Source organism: Gambusia affinis, linkage group LG03, assembly GCF_019740435.1.
Source record: "Gambusia affinis linkage group LG03, SWU_Gaff_1.0, whole genome shotgun sequence".
Classification (NCBI taxonomy): domain Eukaryota; kingdom Metazoa; phylum Chordata; class Actinopteri; order Cyprinodontiformes; family Poeciliidae; genus Gambusia; species Gambusia affinis.
The window spans coordinates 22,360,944-22,380,133 of NC_057870.1; the positions used below are offsets into that span (position 1 = coordinate 22,360,944).

Sequence of the window (19,190 nt, forward strand, 5' to 3'; positions counted from 1 at the left end):
AGTTGTACAGCAAATGTAGATAAATCAAGCAAATATGTTTTCAAAAGTATCACTTTGTACACTTTATGCATATCCCTGCGTGGCAAATTATGATTGCAGTAACACTGTTGTTAATCATTTCAGAGGGAGCGAGAAAAAACAAGTTCCCTTGACAAACAAAACAATTAATTAATGCAACTTTCTATCCATCAATCACAGAGGATGTCACTGAATTACCATAATCTGTGCATGGTGGCTGTTTTAAGAGCAAACAGTTAATTTCCAGACAATAAATCACAAAGTATCTTTCTACCCCTCTGCGCACTTTGACAGCTTCGTTCTCATTACTACAGATGAAGACACACTTGAAACTACTTTTACTAAATAAAATTAAATCGAATGTGCAATAAAAGTAGCAAAGTTGGCAACAGATGTAAGCAAAATGTTTGGAATCAAAAAAATGTATCTGTAATATTATGATGAGTAGAAAGAAATGGTGTCATATTTTTGCTTTTTTTTTTTTTTTCTTCCCCCTCTCACCTTCAGGACTGGCATCATTACATGGATGACCTGAAATTATTCTGTCACCAGAATGGCTACGATGCTCTTGTGGCAGTTTTGTCCATCAGTGATGCAGTTCATCACCCTCGCCACCAGGTGGCTGTCTACTCAAACAACACAGATATCCTAAACCAGGTAAATTCCAACATGTCTGTGGAAAAAAACTTTTTTTCAAAATCTTTTGTGTTCATTAAAACCTCCTGAGAAAATCAGCAAAAAGTTCTAGTTTAGTGTAAATCCAGAATACTACCAGTAAAAATGTCACATTGTGTATTTTTGGTGATGACCTTTGCTGTAAATGTAATTTTAAATTAAAAAAACGCAACTAGAAAAAACAGGATGTCACCATTTACTGGCTCTGATTACAGATCTGCGCTGAGCTGGAGGAGTCGTCCAGCTGGTCTTTTTCTGGTGAAACAGAAGAAAGGGAAAATCTCCAGGTCTACCACATTCCAATAATCACATCCGGCCCTTCTGGTACTCTTCCTCTGCTGCTGGAAGACGTCCAGAGCATCCTGAAGGACTTTGTGAACCGGCGAAACTCTGTATTAGGCTGCCACCCCAGCAGCAGGACTTCCTCCACAGAGGGAGTAGCAGGCAGCGTGGAGTTTTCCCAGGGATCATCTGGCATCAACGACATGGACGGATCTGACACAGAGAGGGCAGATGGCAACGGAGATGTGGCAACAGAAGCAAGGTATTAAATGCACTCAACCTCAAAATTGTACACACCCCTGTTAAAAGATATAGTCTGTAACGTCGAAGAGAGTAGGCCATTATAAATTAGGTTTGAATTTATTCTGGCTGTGATGTGCCGCATTACTTGTACAGTTGGACTGAAAAGCAATAAGCTTGGAACAAGTATTATTTAAATATGGTTCTTAGGATCATAAAGGTTGCCGACTCCAGCCCTAGATAGAGTCCAGAACTATGTCCAGTTTGTTTGTCTGAAGAAGACTGTGGACAAAATAAGGTTGGGAAAGATTAAATTAAGATGTAGTATGCTGAAAAATATTTGTTGAGATTATAACTGGATTATTGCAAGTTTTTTTTTGCTTGTTTTTTTGTTTTTTCCTCCATTAAATTACAGAGTAAATGTCTCATTAAAGTGTAGAAGTTTTGAGATTATTTATTATGGTCTTGTCCCAAAAACATTAGCATTTTAACAGGGATTTGTACTCTTTTGGGATTCACTATGCTTAATTATGACTTAAACAATACTGCCACAGTTTGACTTTATTTTTGTAAACAGGGAGATTCCAGTGGGTGAAGAGGAGATGGGAGCTGTGGGAGTCGGTGCTAGTGGGGAGCTCTTGAGCCCGGACAGCGGTATGACCACCATCCGCAGCAGCCGCTCCTCCAAGGAGAGCTCTGTGTTCCTGAGTGACGACAGTCCAGCAGGTGAAGGTCCGGCTGGCGGACCAGGACTGCTCCTTCTGAGGAACCCTTCTCCTCTGGGGTTTTCATCTCTCTCCCCTCCGGTCCCACCTGAGAGGAGGAAGCACCGCTCCAGCAAAAATAAGAAAGACAATTTCAATTTATTTAGCTTTGACCCACTTCATAGCAGGGACCAGCCACTGCCAGCGGAAGGAGAACTGGTGGATTCTCTAGAAGGAGTTGATGAAGTGGAAAGAAGAGCTGGAAGCTCTAGCTTATCAGAGCTTGATGAGATGAGCTTGATTGATTTCTCTGCTCCAAACTCTATAGGAGGGCTAGAAAGTAGAAATTCGTCAATTGATCACCACGGTCAGATCTACGGGAATGAGATGATGGACACAATGGTTCCTCCAACTCCCGTGAACAGCCTGGTAGGTAGCCGCCCGCCCAGCAGTTGTGGTGTCAGGTTTTTCCCAGAAGATGTTGTCGAGAGGATCAATGGCCTACAGCACAAAGACAGTGTATCATCATCCCTATCAGAGACTTGGGATGACCTGAGCAGTGAAACACAAGGAGCAGCTTTCTCCAGTGACATTAGTGCATTAAATAAGGTTAGTAGCTCAGGCAGTCCTCAGAATGTTTTAAATGAAGTAAAAGACTCAATGGGTGATGCAACAGAAAGAGATACTGTAGATCAAATATCAAAGCCAGGTGCTTTGTGTCAGAGGGCAAAGACTCTTGAACCTCAGCTTAGTTTGATCACTGAGCAGACTGAAACATGTCAAAACTGGAATCCAGACTATGTTCTTAGGGATCAGTGGGACCCTGCAACCTTGGCTGATCTTCAGTTAACGCCACCTGAAGATGGTGTGTTTTTAAAACCCAATGCTACTGCAGAAAAACATGTAACACCCTCTGTATTGAAAAAGAAACTCACCCTAGACACTTTAACACCAGAAACTTCTAAAGAAGAGGATGAAGGTAAAAGACCAGGCCAACAAATGGAGCTCCTAGACTTTTGGACGTACTCGGCCCAAAAGGGATTTCTGAAATCCGACAGCAGAACCACCACCTCGTACCCTGAATCTCTGGATATGTGGAATATGACAATTAAGGACGACAGTTTCTCACCTCTGACTACCCCAGACAATTTATCTGAAAATGCAGGATCCTTTAGTGGGCTGAACTCTGTTATGGGGAAAGATGCATCACTGGAAAGTCCACTGGGATATTCTGATGGTGGCATGGCGATGTGGAACACCACCATTCAGGAAGAAAGCTCCTCTACAACAACGACCCCCGAAGGACCTGAACATGAAAAAGATCTGCCGTGTGTCGGATCGTTGGTAGCTAATTCTTCTCCTGAGACTGAGGAAAAAGGGGACCTTCAGTCACCCGAAGATGATGAGTGTAGAGGTGTTGAGCACAATGTGAAAATAGTCATAGAAACAGCTGACAGTGGATCACAGGGGGAGGAGATGCAAAGTGTTCAGAGAGAGCTTTTAGAAACTGGAATTGGGAACTTGGGTTCTGCACAATCAGATGTTGAATCTTCACCTCACAGAAGCACTGACCTATGGGAATTACCTGTTCATGGCATGGTCACATCCACCTCTGAATACGACAATGTCGGAGCTGGGGGATGGAGCCGGGCATCCTCCCCTGACAACTTTGCCAGCCCTGTAGTGGACCTGATACACCTAGAGGAGCAATCTAGCCCTTTTATAGCAGTACCCAGACTTTTTCAGAATCAGAGAACTGATCCTCTGGGAGAAACACAGGCAGATCTAGACAGAGATCGTACAAAAAACCAAATATTTGTATTTGACAAAGAGTTTGATAATCTTACAGGTAGCACAGAAGGTCCAGTTGAGAGTAAGTCCAAAAACACCAGCAGTGATGTCTTTGAGGATACTGATTGGATGGAACAATCCAGTGAGCATTCTCCATTTGTTTTAGTAGATCAGTCTACTGTCACTCTGCTCGTTTCAGAAAATCCCAGAGAAGATGCTAAAACCCAAGTTCAGACTCTCCAGTCACTTTCTCTAAGCCATTTTGATGGAGACGGCCATCTATCAAAGAGACATGATGGATCAGACTCAGCCTCATCATTAGATCTGACCATCAAAATGGCCAACAATGTACAGGAGGGATCTCCAGCTGAAAACCAAGAGCTGGACCAAAAAGAAAACAAAATAGTAGAAGGAATATCTTTGAGCTGTTCTCCAATGGGCGAAAGAGAAACACAAAGTAGCCCTAGCAGTTTTCACTCAGGTCATCAGAATTACCATGAGACCAGTTCTGATGGAGACTCATTCTCAACATTAGAAATGGAGTACATTGTCATGCCTGGAGCAGTAAAGGAAACTAACAGGGAGTCTGCAACTGAGATTACACAGGAAGACAAGCAATCTAAAGTAAAACGGAGCCCCATGGAGACATTCAGCATGCTCTCCTATGCTGCCACTGCACTGAGATCTCACACCAAATCTGCACATGATGAACACCTGGAGAATACTCAGCAAAGCAGTCGACAACAGACCAGAGGAGCTGAAAGCAAATCCATGTCATCTGATCCTTACCAATCCAGCCTTGATTATAACCCTGACCATCACATACTGCCAGGAACGTCCACCTCTGACCAATCAAAAAAGATCTCTGAAGCTTTCCACCAATCAAATTTTAGACAAACAGAAGAATCAAACTCTGAAAATGAGTCTGGGTTAGCTGCCAAAAGTGTGTCTCCTTCCCTAAGATATCCGTCTGACCATTTCCTGAAGACCAGAGAGGAAGTCTATGTCCATTCACAGATCTCCATGGAGGATTCTGATGAAGGTGGGCAATCACCACTGGCTCCTCCACCAAGCGCTGCTTCTTTGGCTGACTTTAAACTCTGGGGAGGCCAGTTAGTCAGTCAGGACGCACCTCAAGCAACATCTGAAGCCCAGTCCCCAGCGCTCTCTAACAGTTCAGTCTCTCAAAACAGCTCACTGGTAAATTCCCCAGTAAATGAGCTGTGTTTTTCCACTGATAAAGGACTTGGCTTACCATTTTCTGGAGATTTAATGGAAGAGGAGCATGAAGATGATGATACAGAGTCCACTGCCCTGCCAAAATGTTGCTCAGAGGAACCACATGAAAGAAAAGAAAGAGAAGAGTTTGAACTTCCTGACCTCTTGAGTTTTACTGAGGACCTTATTGAAGCTCCCATGTTTCAACAAACAGATTTAGAAACTATTGAACAAAAGAATGATGGGTTTCTAGTAGAGGCCTACTATGATTCACAATTTATAAGGATGGAGGAGCAACAGATTGAAGATCATGAAGCTTCTGGAGACATCGATTCACCTGTTTTAAGGTAAGCTTCCCCACAAACAAAATATTGATCTAATAAATGGGTTTTATTTCTTTAAAATCAGGGAAGATACCTCAGTATATTCTTAGCTTCTTTTATTTTATTTTTTTCAATTTTCATATATTCCATCCTATTTTTCATGTTTTCTGCTGGGTCAAGATTTTCACTTGAGTCTTTCAGGAAAAAACAAAAATTGGCGTCACTGACAACCCTGTTCTAATTGATCTGGACAGTTGATATGGGTATAGTGAAGTGTGCGTGTGTGCGTGTGTGTGTGTGTGTGTGTGTGTGTGTACACATGTGGGGTGGATGAGTGAAAAATGGGTGCTATATCAATGGGGTAATGGGAATCTATGCCTGTATTGATGTGAGGCGATAAAGAGCTGTACAAACGTATCTGTGTCCATATGATGTGTGTTTAGCATCAAGGTTTGATCTGCAGCTCTGCGTTTTGTTTTTTTATAATCAGTTTACGCCTCATTAAATATGCATTACCTGCCTCATTACAGCTGGAGCCCCTCCACTGCTTATGGAAATGGCTCCCCTTGTTTTCTAACAAGGTGCTGGCATACATGTGTATTAGCAAAGTTTCCATATGTAAAATCAGGTGCAACAGAGAATACCTTGTCCATGTGGCTTTAATTTTGCATTGGTAATGCATTTCTGCGGGGCTTTAAGCTGAAAGGCAGAGGTTTTTAAAACATAATTGGGTATATTTTGTTTGCATCTAAGTAGTATGTGGGAATGTTAGGATCACGTATACTTATTTTAAGATTAAAGATGAAAGAAGAGAAAAAAGTGGAAAAGAAATAGGTCAATAAGAAAGCCAAAATGACACTGGCACAACACCTACGACAGCCAGGCAGCAAACCCAGGCCTCCTAACTTCATACTTTATACTTTATAAGATTGAATAACAAGAAACTATGTTTCTGCTAACATATAAACAAATATGGGTTAGAAAGAACACAACAGTTTCAGGATCCCACCTTTTCTTCTACATTTTGTTTCCACTTTATACTTAATATTTTTGTCTTGACAGAAAATAATTTAACTTTTTTTCTCAACATTATTCTTGAATTTAGTTCTTGACCTTATGCATAATAGAAAAGAAAAATAACAATTTTTTTCCTCCAACCAACCCTAATTCTATTTTGCAAAATATAAGTTTATCTGTATTGCCAAAATAATATGTGCAATTATCCTTGAAAGTGTTATATGTTGGTGTATTTGGCAAACCAGAAGTTGTAGATACTCACACTCAGTTTAGATAATCGTTTCTGAGATGCAGTGTTATAAACTTTGAAAATACACTTCAAGTATATTGTCAACTCTCAACAATGATGCAATAAATTTTTTCTATATGTCATGTGATGCAAAAACTAATTTTAGTTCTATATAGTTGGAATATATTCACCTGATTCCTAGATCCCAGGATGCATTGGATGAATTATATTGGCGACTTCTGGTTTGGTGTTTTATAATCAAATGGCCTCTTAAATATGGAATAAAATCATGTGGGACCAGCAACTTTTACATCTTAAAGTGGATAATGTTGTCATACCAGTCAGCTAAACTATTCATCTTTCAAACATTTTGTAGGATGGCCTGAAGAAATGGACTCTGATTATGTATACAAATGTATTTATTTACTGTCTGTCGCAATGACAATTTTGCAAACAAGAAGAGTGTAGCATTTAGATTTTAATTTAAATCTTCAGCATTAATGCGTTGTCACTTTTATAGTTTGATCCAAACAAAGCATCCCAGCTTATACTTCATCAGAAGGTCTTCTTGTCCTTCTGAGATGCAGAAGGACAAAGATTTTGATGTCCTGTCCTCCAACAGGACATCAAAAACTGAGATATTCCTAAGGATTTAATGTAAAGATTGAAGGAAAGGTCACAGCAAAAGAATTCAGACGCTAAAAGGAGACCCAGTGAAGAGAAATAAGAAAAGTTTAATACATGTATCTCTCTCCCTCAATGATGTCTCTGAGGGCAATTGCTTTGTTTGTTTCCTGTGCAGTACTGCCATCAACAGATCATTCTAATAACTGCAGAAATTTCATGCTTCTGTTTTTGGATTATGATGAGCAAGAGAATACGTTGCAAAAATATAAAAACAGACCCCTACTAAAGATCCTTAACACATAAATACATAAATCCACTGGATTTTCCAACAGATTATTTGAGTTCTCAAAGTAAACATGCAAAACTGATAAGATAAATCCTTTTCTTTTCTTCTTTAGTTACTCTGTAATTCATGCCAGAGAATCAGAATAATGCAAAAGTGGTTATTTTATTTGTATAAATATTTCTATTAGTTAAACAGATGCATCCAAAGTGTTTTTAAACTTGGTGACATTGTTTCATTGAACCACACTTTGTGCGTTCAAATTGGGTAATATTATTGTTTTAAATAATTTAGATATAAAGTATGAAGCATTTTCTAAAATTAAAGTGAGGTATTGTTGAATGAGTGTCACTGTGTCCCATATGCATTTGCACTGATCCCAGATCCCTTATCCCCGTAACAGAAGACACCAAGACAGAATGTGTCAGTCATCATCTCAGTCGATTAATGAAAATGCTGCATCTGCTGTGAACACAAGTCTTGTTCAAAACAAGTATGGGTACAACTACCATCACATCGACCAAAGAACTGAAAACCAGCATGTTCACCAACCCTGTGCGATAACCAAGCCTGAAAGGCCTCAGAGCACCTCAGACGTTTACGCTGAGTTCACAACCGATGCACAAGCTGAGTATTTCAGAGCCGAGCAGGTCGAGAACCAAACTGGAGCCAGCGCCCATCAAAGCCTGCATTTTAAGTGTCAGTACATCACTGACGACACACATGTGGAAGGACCCACGAGCAGCTCCGAACTCCAGTACTCTCAATATGAAGCTGGTGGAAACCTCGGGACAGAAGATAGTGCTCGATATGTATCACAAGGATATGTTCACTTTCGTCTGTCAAGGTGAGTTGCTCCAGAAAATAAGTTCCATTTCTGGATTTTTATTGCATCCTTTTCAATTATCCAATACGATTTATGTTGAAAGTGAAAATAACAATCTGCCTTAAAAAAAAAAAATACAAATTATTGCATTTTAATTAACAAAAAACATTATTTGTGATTGACCAAAGTTTTGTGCATCACTCCTATCGTTATTATACCTCCAGCATAATGACTTTCTGTTGCAGTCTGCACCACTGTTCCTTTAATCCTGTGCACAGTCAGTCTTCGTAGATCCTGTGCACCCACTTATTGCACATAAAAAAAAATTTTCTTCGCACAGTTCACCGCTTCTTATTTGGAATCTTTGCAGATAAGGCCCCATAATTGAAAAATTCCCTCATGCTCTCAATAATTTTTCAAGTTTTTATATATTTTTTCCAGAAACATTTCATAAAAATGACTGTAACAGTCTGAAAATTATTGACTTGACATTCACTGCACAGCCTTCAATATTCATGCGTTGAGGTTTTATCTGAGCCCTTGTTTCATGACAGGTTTCCATCGTTTCAGGTACGCTGCATTCGCAAAGGTGTTTGCTTGTTCACCCTCCCACACATTTGAGCTTGAGTCACGTCCCATTTTAAATCCATGGAGTTTTACACGATGTCGGCACACTCTTTTCAACTATACTAGCTTCAGAAAATGCTTTTGACGGGGTCTAAAAATTACAAAAGTAGTAGGAAAAGACAATAAATCTACTGTTCTATGCCTTCATAAAATACTTTTTTTTTCTAATGAGATGCTAAAATAAAGCCTGTTTTTAGGTAAGTCTTCGTTAAAGATTGCACTGGTCATACTGTTCCCATTAGTAGTTCCAGTATTGTGCTCATTTTGTCCCACACTGGAATAATGTCCCGCCCCCTCTTTGGGATGCATGACCCTCCCCTGTTTATCACTGCTTGTGTGTGTGTGCATCTATTTGCATACATGCACAATAGGCCTTTCCCCTAATTAACTAGTCATGTGACCTTCTGTGGAAAGTCTGGTTCGGAGGACACTGTGATGACAAAAAGGTAACAATCTAAATTTCTGTAAACGGGAAAAAAAACAAACTTGTGCATGTGTCTTTATCTGTGTCTCTGTGTGTCCAGGCGTCTCTGTAGTGCTTTTCTCCATTGTTAGCGGTCTGTATGCTAATCAGAATCTATTAGAGGGGCTATAGTTGGAGGGAGGTGGTAACACTGCACGGTATTGTGTTCTCAGCCCACACGTGCAGCCTGGGAATGAAGCAGCGGGTCAGTTTCTCTCCATCTGCTTTGTCACGTCTGTAATCCTTCATGTCTTGAGTCAAATGAATGGATTTTAGATTCCGTTTTATTCAGTGTCATGGGAACAGTTCTGTTCTTTTGCTTTGGAGATAGATGGTTGTCTTTGCCTTGTTTGTCCCTGTACTGTGTGTAGTTGTGCCTCTGGTGGCATTAGTCATAGCAATGATAGTTTATGTCCTGGCTCACTATTGTATTTCTTTGCCTCTGAGCAGAAACTTCCATCAAGGAGAAGGTGAAGCAGCAACGATAATGAAGATGGACTCCAGTGAAGAAGCAGCTGAGAAGCTGGAAGACAGAGAAGGTAAATAAACAGAAAACAGAAAAACAAAACTTGTATTGTTTTCACTTCTCAAAATCTTCTGTGTGTGTTTTAGTTGTTAAAGGAGGTTTATAGTAGTAAAAAGGCAAAAATAAAAGCCCTCAAAAGGGAATCATTACTGATGTGAAATAAAGGATGAAATAAAGAAAATAAATTTTAGGGCAGACGGGAAATTAAAAAAAAAAAATAAAGGAAATGTTTTTCACTCTGACTGAAAATTTTGGTACTATGTAAATCTGGATCCTGCTCACACTTTTCATTGTTATATCAATAATATTAACAAACACACAACAACAAAAAATAAAGAAACATTGCATTACAGTGGCAGAATAAAGAGAAGTAATGAAAAGTTTTAATCCAGATGAGAATTAATCTATTTTCCAGAGTTTATCCAACAGCCTACAGTTACGACTGGGTGTCATACTAGCATCGCTGTCTGTTCCTGGCATCTTTCAAGAATATTTCTATACCAACTATGCCACTGAAATCGTTGTACAGATCCCTCCTCTTCAGCAGACACTTCAGCTGGATCAAACCAAAGGAGGAAGCTGTCGGCTCCGCCAATGAACCTTTCACTGGAGCGCAGTGAAGAGTCTCTTCTGTCAGAAGATGCTCTGGACACGGATGATGATGCCTTGGACACTGGAGACGATCTGGATGCCAGCATAGATGGGATAGACACACCTGATGAGACAGATTCACTCGAAATGAATGTCCAGGGTAAGATACAAGCCCAAAGACTCGATGCAAATACGGCACATGAGCATGAGGGTCTTACAAAAGTATTCATACCCCTCAAAGTATATCACATTTATCACAAAGCAACACAAAAAGCTCAATTTATTTAATTGGGATTTTATATGATAGACCAACACAATTTTATTGAGAGGATTTGTAAGGTGCAACCAAAACTATATATGGTTATAAGATACTTGACATAATTAGCTTCTGTTGAAGTTGCAGCTGAGAGCTTTTTGTGGAAAAGCCTTGTAACATCTGGAGACTGAGAAATATGAAAAGTAACTGTAGGTTTATGGTATCTGTGAACATCAGTTGTGAGGTTTTGCTGCAGAATGTCAGTTTGAGTTTGATCTGAACATTGATTTACTCATTTTAACACAGGAATTTGCTTTGATCTAAACTCATTTGTTGTTCTGGCTGTAAGTTTAGGACTGGAAGGTGGAAGTCTTTCACAGCCTCTCATAGCTTTTCTTCCAGGATTGCTCTATGTTTAGCGCCATCTCCCTATAAACATTGTTCAGCTTCCCCGTCCCTGCAAAAGTAAATAAAAAAATAAAAAAAAAGGAGTTCCTCATCATGATGCTGCCACCACCACATTCCAAATGGAAAAAGGAGTCCATGGTAATGTGCAGATTTATATTTTTTAGAAAGTTCAGTTTTGGTCTGATTCCCTACTAAAATTGTGACTTCTGATGATTCTCAATCAACATCAGCTTTCTTTCTCTTTGATAAAGACCATATTTGTGGAGTGCTGTGACTTTCAGATTTCAACATGTCTTGGCTGGTGTTTAGTTATGTGAAACTGTTTTCATTTTCAGATGAAGGATTGGACAGTTTTCTGTGAGCCTGGAGTATTGGTTTACAGCCGTATCTGTTTTCAAAGTTTCTCCCTTATTTGATATTTCTCTGGCGTCATTAATGTCACCAACAACAGAGTCAGAAGAGGCTGGTTTGGGAGCAGGGGCAGCGTCAGGTGATGCCGCAGCAGAGCGTCGAGGAGAGGAAAGGGGAGACGACCGGCTGTGGAGGAGTGTGGTGATTGGAGAGCAGGAGCATCGCATTGATATGAAATGCATTCAGCCATACAAGAAAGTCATTTCCCATGGAGGTATGGAAACACAAATGGTTGGCATCAGTTTTCCATGACTTCATGTTATTGTCTCACAATTTTCCAGAACGGGTTCAGAGAAGCTTCATCCTTTGTTTTGTAGATTCATGTCGTCATGTGGAAAAATGCTGAACCTTTTCTGGTTTAAGTTCGTGTCAGTATTTGTATATTTTGTCACTGAACTCTGTATTTCTTCCTAAGCTTCTTTTCTGTAATTTTATCCATTTAGGTTGATGTTGGATAATAAAGAGAAGCTTTTTACTTGCTTCTCAGTGCTATATCTGTGTTTCCGTTTCCTCTTTGACGTATGACTGCAACATTATTTGTGTCAAACTGAAAAGTCTGCTCACTGAATGTCCTTTTTGTTTCAGAGTTAGTAAATATGGAAATAAAAAAAGCTGTTTAACAAATTTCTGCAACCTGAGAACTGACGTGGTGACTTTCCTTTTTTTGCAGGTTACTATGCTGAAAAGAATGCCATCATCGTGTTTGCAGCTTGCTTCCTGCCAGACAGTGATTGTGAAAATTATAACTATGTCATGGAAAACCTTTTTCTGTAAGTTAAACGTTCCAATCTCCCTGATTTCATGTAAACAGTCAGAGCAGCCATGATGCCCACATCCAATATCAAAACCATTAATTAATTCACTGCATTAGCTTCATAAGATCTGGGGTTTGATATTTTCCTGGACTGGCCCTAGAAAGTGATGCTGAAATGAAGAAGCATTTTCTCATTAATTTAAAACCAACAATGTTAGACCCAGAATGCCATGATATTATGAACCATTATTATTTTCTTATTGTTATGATGGTAACGTGATAAATCCAGGTCCGTTTTCCTTCTTCTTGCAGGTATGTAATAAGTACATTAGAGCTAATGGTGGCAGAGGATTACATGATCGTGTACCTGAATGGAGCCACTCCTCGAAGAAGAATGCCGGGTTTCACCTGGATGAAAAGGTGCTACCAGATGATAGACCGAAGGTAATCATTACACAAGTGCTTGCTTTCTCATTTTCTACAAGATCTGATTACGTATCGGACATTTTTAAGATCCAAGCCTATTTTAGGTCTTAAAATAATTTCAGATAGTTTTCAGGTAATTGACAACTAAATGATCTGCGGTTACGTTTTTTGTGAAGTTTTCTCACAAGCCAACACTGTAAATTAATATGTATTGTCGTTGTCTACCAGTGAATATTTTATAGTTTAAGAAACATTTTTCTCTAATTGAGATCAAAATAGGATAAAAATTGATGGTGTTATCTATTTTAAGATTACAAGAGAAGGTTTGAGGTCTTTCTAAGCAAAAACATAATTTTTAACAGTCAAAACTGAAAACCTGGCAAACAATAGGTGTAGATTCCTAAATAATGAAGCCATAAGCTTGACTCTCTTCGTCTTTCCCATTGGTTCCACTTGATGAAGAAACGATAAAAAAAACTTGACTGGATCCTCTTGATAAAGTTAAATGGTTTACTTCAGAAATAAAAACGGTACAAAAGTTACTTTTCCACAAAATAATAAAGAGTAAACAAGAGAGAAAGAGGTCAAAAAACTGTGTGGCTCAACTCCGACTGCCCAGCTAACTCTCCGTAGAGTCCTTAACTGCAATTTGATATGCAAATTTAAAGAAGGCTTTAGTATAGTCCACTATAACAAATTTGTATGCATTGGAGATTTAACTAGTAATCATTTTTATGCATATAAGCAAATTATCATAAGAAATATAAACATAATTTATCCTAAAAGATTGATGCATCTCGGATCCAGTTTCCCCACTTTTTTTAGCAGACATGCTCAATATGTTATGGTCAGGTTTTAAACAAAAAGTTAATCAAAAAGCAGTCACGGTCCACAGAAAAACTTTAAAATATCTTCAGAGAGTGTGGACAAAGCTGTTTGTCTCAATATTCTTCATGATGTTTAGTTTACTCTCTTGTTTTGTTGCAGACTGAAGAAAAACCTGAAGATGTTCATCATTGTCCATCCTTCCTGGTTTATTCGAACTCTGCTGGGACTCACCAGGCCCTTCATAAGGTCTCACTGTTACTCACAATTTACTTACACACAATACGGACATAAAATGCAACAATGAATATCATCATACAGCACTGGATATTGACTTACACTGAAATCTTTTTGATACCTGTTTTTGTACAGCTCAAAGTTCAGCAGTAAGATCAAGTATGTTCACAGCCTGCAGGAACTCGGAGAAATAATCCCAATGGAGTACGTCCACATTCCTCCCAGCATCATGAAGTGAGTCTTTGTCAGCACTAAGTAAAACTATCGGGAGTGAATAATAACGCATGACGCCTCTGTGTATGTGGACCAGATTATTTGAATATTTTGAAAGGGAAATTGCATCAGGCTCCAATCTTGCAAATTTTTATTTTTCCTCCAGGGGGTCTTTTGTGGGCTCTAGTGTCCCTTATTTGAAAGTAGGCTGACAGGAGAGGGGGGGAAGACATGCGGTAAATGTCGACGGGTCCGGGAATCGAACCCGCGACAGTTGCGTCAATGACTCAAGGCCTCCAAACGTGGGTCGCGCTATCCACTACGCCATGGACCCACGAGCTTGCAGTCTTGCACATCTTATCTGCAAGCCTAAACCTGACTGATAGGCAGGACTGCAGGACTGCAGGACGTAACTGTGTGAAAAGTTTCCATGATAATAGTCTGCTCATTTTGTGAAGACAAACATTTGACTTTCCTGCATCTGTCCTAAAATCAGCTGCTTTTTTACATTTTAATATTTCTCTTAGTCCAGGACCTGACTTTCAGTGTGAACTATCCATTTTGAACTCGTGTGTCACAAACAGCAAGTTGCCTCTGTTAGCGTGCGATAATAGTCAAATTCAGTACCGCATACAAAGCAAGTCTGCCTCCGGATTCTGTAGAACTTCCCTCTGTCTTTAGAGGACCAGCGTCCAAACCAGGAACAAGCTGACTTCCTGGGGTTGATAAGATAATAAGTTCCTACATGGTAAAGATTCTCAGCTATTTTAACTCCAGTTGAGTAACTTTAATTCTGGTGTTTATTGTTCACAAATAAAATAACCAAGATTTTCACTTTTTCCCAAAACTTTTTAAAAAATGTTCAGAGCTACTAATAACTTGCAGTGTGTACCAGAAATGATTATTATTTTACAAGTCTGAATATTTCAATTAAGCCCTTAACGTCCATTTTTTGTCTCCCAGTTTGTTTCTTCTTTTATTTGTATCATGTGATTTTCTAATAAAAAAATGCTCTCATCGGGATCCATTGATTTGTACCAAAAAACTATAAACACTATGCCTTTCTTCCTAACCACATTTACTTTATGACTGATGAAGGGAGAAAAAATAAAAGTGGTCAATTACAAATGAGAATTGCCTACTAGAGAACCATGAGCAGAGGAGGTTGATTAGCTAAAATATTTAGCTAATCAAATTTTTAGTAAACACACAAATACTAGACGCATTTTTATTTATCAAGTATTTTCTACAGTCAGCCAGATTGTCTAGACTTCCAGTCTTATAGAAAGACTGAGTGCTGTCAAAGCAGAAAATGCCACAAGAAAAAGAAAAAATAAATTGATGTTAGCAAGTCATGTCGGCTTGATTACATCGGCTGACCATTTGTATTCATCAGATATAGAGATATTCAGTGAAAAAACTCTGTGGAAGAATACAAGACAGGCAGAAAACCACGATGGCTCCTGGAAGATTAGAACAAGCCACCGCTTGTTTAACAGCAATAAAAATGCATGATATGAAAATGCATTTTCATGATATTTTTATTCATCTCTTGTTAACGTTAACCATTACTAACTCTTTCCGACCTAGTGTTGAAGCAATTACAGATCACATTAACTTTCGGCTATGCTTTGTTTATTAATTATGATCATCAGTAAAGTATGCACTAATAATTTTATATTAAGTAGTTCTTGTAACACTAAAAGTATCACTGTTAAGGCTGCAGTTTGAAACAACCTATTTTAGCGAAGATGTTGCTGCAGTGCCTAAAAAAACACAAGATCCTTCGACAAAAATTTTATTAGCTTGTACTTTAAACATCAGTCAGTCAGTGTGTCAATTAATAATTTAATAGTTTGATAGTTTTTAGATCTGGAACTGAAAAATTGCTAACTGGAAGGTTGGGAGCACAGCAGACAGGTCAGGTAGAAAGTTCTGGAAAACAGAGTTGGGTTATAAACAATAGAAAAATAACAGTGTTCGTCCCACTGAGAAACTATTTTGCATTTCAAACAAATCTTCTCTTTTGAAAAATATGTAATATGAGAATGGTACTTAAATCCTCAAGGACATGTAAGTCGCTCTTATCAAGTCAATATTTAAGACAAATGTAAGCAGTAAATCTGTGCAGCACTAAAGCGTCATTTAGCCACAAACTAAACATCACTGAAACATGATAAGGATCAGGCCGCCTCTGTTGAGATAACCAAACACCTGCAGAACAAATGCAAATTTAGCAGGGAGCATAAGCATCTTGGTGAAGGGAAATTTCTCATAAATGCTTCATGTTCTGACCACCATTTATGAGGAAAGCAAAATATGCTTGTACTGTATAAAAAAAACTGAGCTTTTGTTTTTCCAAACGGATGGAAGAACATAAAAGCTGCCCTGGTGAGATTTAAATCAAAGTCACGGGTTAATTTTAAACGTCAGACAAATGTGAGCCTCAGAGACTTTGGACTTTATCATTTTATGAGTTAAATAAAAGCATTTGCTTCCTTGTCCTACTTAGGGTATATTTTGTCTCAAATTCATACCCAAAGAAAAAGTTTCCCTGCAGTAAATGTTCCCCTCCTCCTTTTTGTCTTCTGTCTCCTGCAGAGTGGACAAAGGGAAATCAGCTGTTTGAGAAGACACTTGGCTGCGGCCTCGTTTCTCCCTGTATTTTGCTGTACTGTCTGCCACAGCATGTCCGAGTATGAAAGCTTGCAGCATGATTAGTGCGGCACATAGTTGTCGCCTTGCAACTATTGGTGAATCGGAGGGGATGGTGCCATAAAGCCAACATGGTATGATCTTTGTGGAGAGTTTCTGATTAAAGGGTTCATAGATGTTGGAGACTGTCACTGTGCTGAAAGGGAGGAAAGCTTTGTCCCATTTTCACACCACTTAGCTACATTCCCTATCTCTTCCTTGTGTTTATTTAAATATAATTAACACATTTACAGCTATTCTTCACTGTATATTAAAAGGTATTTATACTATTGTGTATTTTCTGAAGTCACAGCTGCAGTTTGAACTCAACATTCGCAGAAAGCGTCTGCTCTCCCTCTACCATCAGGGTATTGTGCTGTGTTAGATCTCTAAGAAGTCTCTGTTTAACTATTAAGCAGAGACTAGCTGTTTAATCTGTTTAGACTAGTCTCAGTCAATAAGCTTTTGAAAAAACAATAAATTGGACTTAAATATTAGGACTATTTTATAATCTGTGGGAGCTGCACTTGCATGATGTTGACAGGCAGAGGTGGTTGACCCCATAAAAGATAAGGACGTTTTGTTGACTACGAAGTTGTGGTTTTTTTTCTGTGTGCAGACATGTAAGTCAACACTTGATTTGTTTATTAATAAAATGAGCTGCTCTACACTCTGTCACTGTGAAAACATCCACATGGTCAGCAGAATTTACTGTGTTGAAATCGAAAGGTTGTCAGAGAAAAACAATTGGAGTGGAGTTTCCCCATGTTCCAAATGTGCTCCATGCTTTCTGTCAGCTGTTTGTAACGATCACTTATTGATGGTGACAGCAAAGGGAACATGGCTTCACCACTGGCGTCATTATGATGAATGTGAGGTGTAGTCGAAGTTCAACGTTTGTGTAAGATGAACAACATTGGACGACAAACTTAAGTACTTTATGTTCCTTCATACAACGATAATAGCCACGGTGGAGACTCAGTAATGTGTGCTTTTACTCATAAATGCTAATATGTAACTGGCATATGTGGTGGGAAAATAATTAATTTCCCACCACATATGCTGATCTGGTTATATGAAATGCTTGTTAACTCTCACCAGTTGCAGGTTTGGGCTACACAAAGGCTGGAAGGTGTTTCCCTAAAGCTACAAGGGAATTAGACTGTTTCCATGTTTTGGATTCCTTATCCCTGGTATAAAACTCACATGTTGACTCTGGCTGACAGAGATTTTCATTCAGAACCTCTTCATTATTGATTGTCTTACAAGCTCTCTGTACAATACAATATACAAATAAACCTGACAGAGATTGGAAATTATTTTTTTTGTTGTAGAGATCAGAAAATTGTGCACTTCAATAAATACATTTTCCTCCCAATCATTAGCTTGTTGTGTTTTATTTGTTTTTATTCCAGAAGCATTTATATTAACACACAGTGGCAAAAGGCTAAATGTTTCTATTTTGTCATTGAGATACTTTATCAATCTTTTTCCAAATCTTCTATTGGGTAATTTTATTTGCTCAAATAAACTAAGCATACAATATTTTCATAAAACAAAAATGTATTCAGTTTTTTATTGAAAAGGGATTTATAAATTGTTGTACATCCAAAACATAAGAGTTTTGCATGTTAAACTTATTAAAAGAAAGAAAAATACTTTTTCTGACATTTATAGGTCAGTTGTTTTTCTATTTCTTGGAATAAGAAATAGTTGCATATTCTCAGCAACAAGAACAGAGTAGTCACTGTTTCTTCAAAACTGTTTGCTCTATTTAACCAAGTTTAAGGAACAGTGATGCTCAAAATAGTTTTTTAAGAGAAAGCCAGTGGATGTTTGTGGTCATGTTTCCTATGAAGCAAAAACTAAAGAGAAAAAACATCACAAAAAGTCAAATGTGTTGTATGTAATAGTTTCCATTAAGATTTCAATTCCTACAAAAGTTATTAAAAACGTGACTATCTGGATTGACCATCTACGATGTTGGGAAGCAAAAGGCATGAAGTAAACTAAAATGTCTTTAATTGGGCATTTTTAATGTTTTATTTGTCTAGAAAGAACAGAAAAATGATAAACAAAATGTGAAGAAATGTTCAAAGATATGTTCAACAGTGACAGAATAAAGCAAATAAATTATAATAAAATTAAAATTTCTTCCAACGTTTCCCCCTGTTATCATGCTTTTGCACTTCTTATTTTCATTCACAGCCACTTCTTTCGATTTTCAGCTGAGAAATCATAGTTGAGAGCTCAAACATTCAGAGAAAAGAAAAATGCTAAGTAAAACAAACGTAATCATTTACTGTTCAGGATATGAACATTCTTCACGGTGTCATCATCATCATTAGAGACAAAACAATTGTTAACCTAACAGGAGTACATTTGGGCTCTGCGGTCTTCCATGGGAAATTGCAACCAGTTTAGCAAAGAACGCAGACATGGAATACAACAACATCCACATAAAGTAAGAACAGCAGCAAATACTGCAATGGAAAACAGAAACAGAGGAAACCAAAGGGTGATATT

At 38.4% G+C, this 19,190-nt stretch overlaps 1 protein-coding gene across 3 annotated transcripts in view; it reads left to right on the top strand.

The window, feature by feature from the left end:
• Window positions 1–18,065, top strand: part of LOC122828390 (protein prune homolog 2-like) — a 37,885-nt gene extending 19,820 nt beyond the window's left edge. Inside the window, exons 7-18 of one of the 3 annotated variants that reach the window (XM_044111901.1) lie at window positions 526–675; window positions 909–1,237; window positions 1,793–5,275; window positions 7,814–8,254; window positions 9,774–9,862; window positions 10,379–10,600; window positions 11,556–11,729; window positions 12,186–12,285; window positions 12,582–12,713; window positions 13,683–13,769; window positions 13,893–13,991; window positions 16,572–18,063. In XM_044111901.1, the coding sequence (XP_043967836.1) occupies window positions 526–675; window positions 909–1,237; window positions 1,793–5,275; window positions 7,814–8,254; window positions 9,774–9,862; window positions 10,379–10,600; window positions 11,556–11,729; window positions 12,186–12,285; window positions 12,582–12,713; window positions 13,683–13,769; window positions 13,893–13,991; window positions 16,572–16,599 (5,334 nt within the window). In that variant the 3' untranslated portion in view covers window positions 16,600–18,063. Of the gene's footprint in view, window positions 1–525; window positions 676–908; window positions 1,238–1,792; window positions 5,276–7,810; window positions 8,255–9,773; window positions 9,863–10,378; window positions 10,601–11,555; window positions 11,730–12,185; window positions 12,286–12,581; window positions 12,714–13,682; window positions 13,770–13,892; window positions 13,992–16,571 lie in introns of all 3 variants that reach the window. The other 2 variants (XM_044111900.1, XM_044111902.1) reach the window with 2 other exon arrangements.
• Window positions 18,066–19,190: the final 1,125 nt, after the last annotated feature.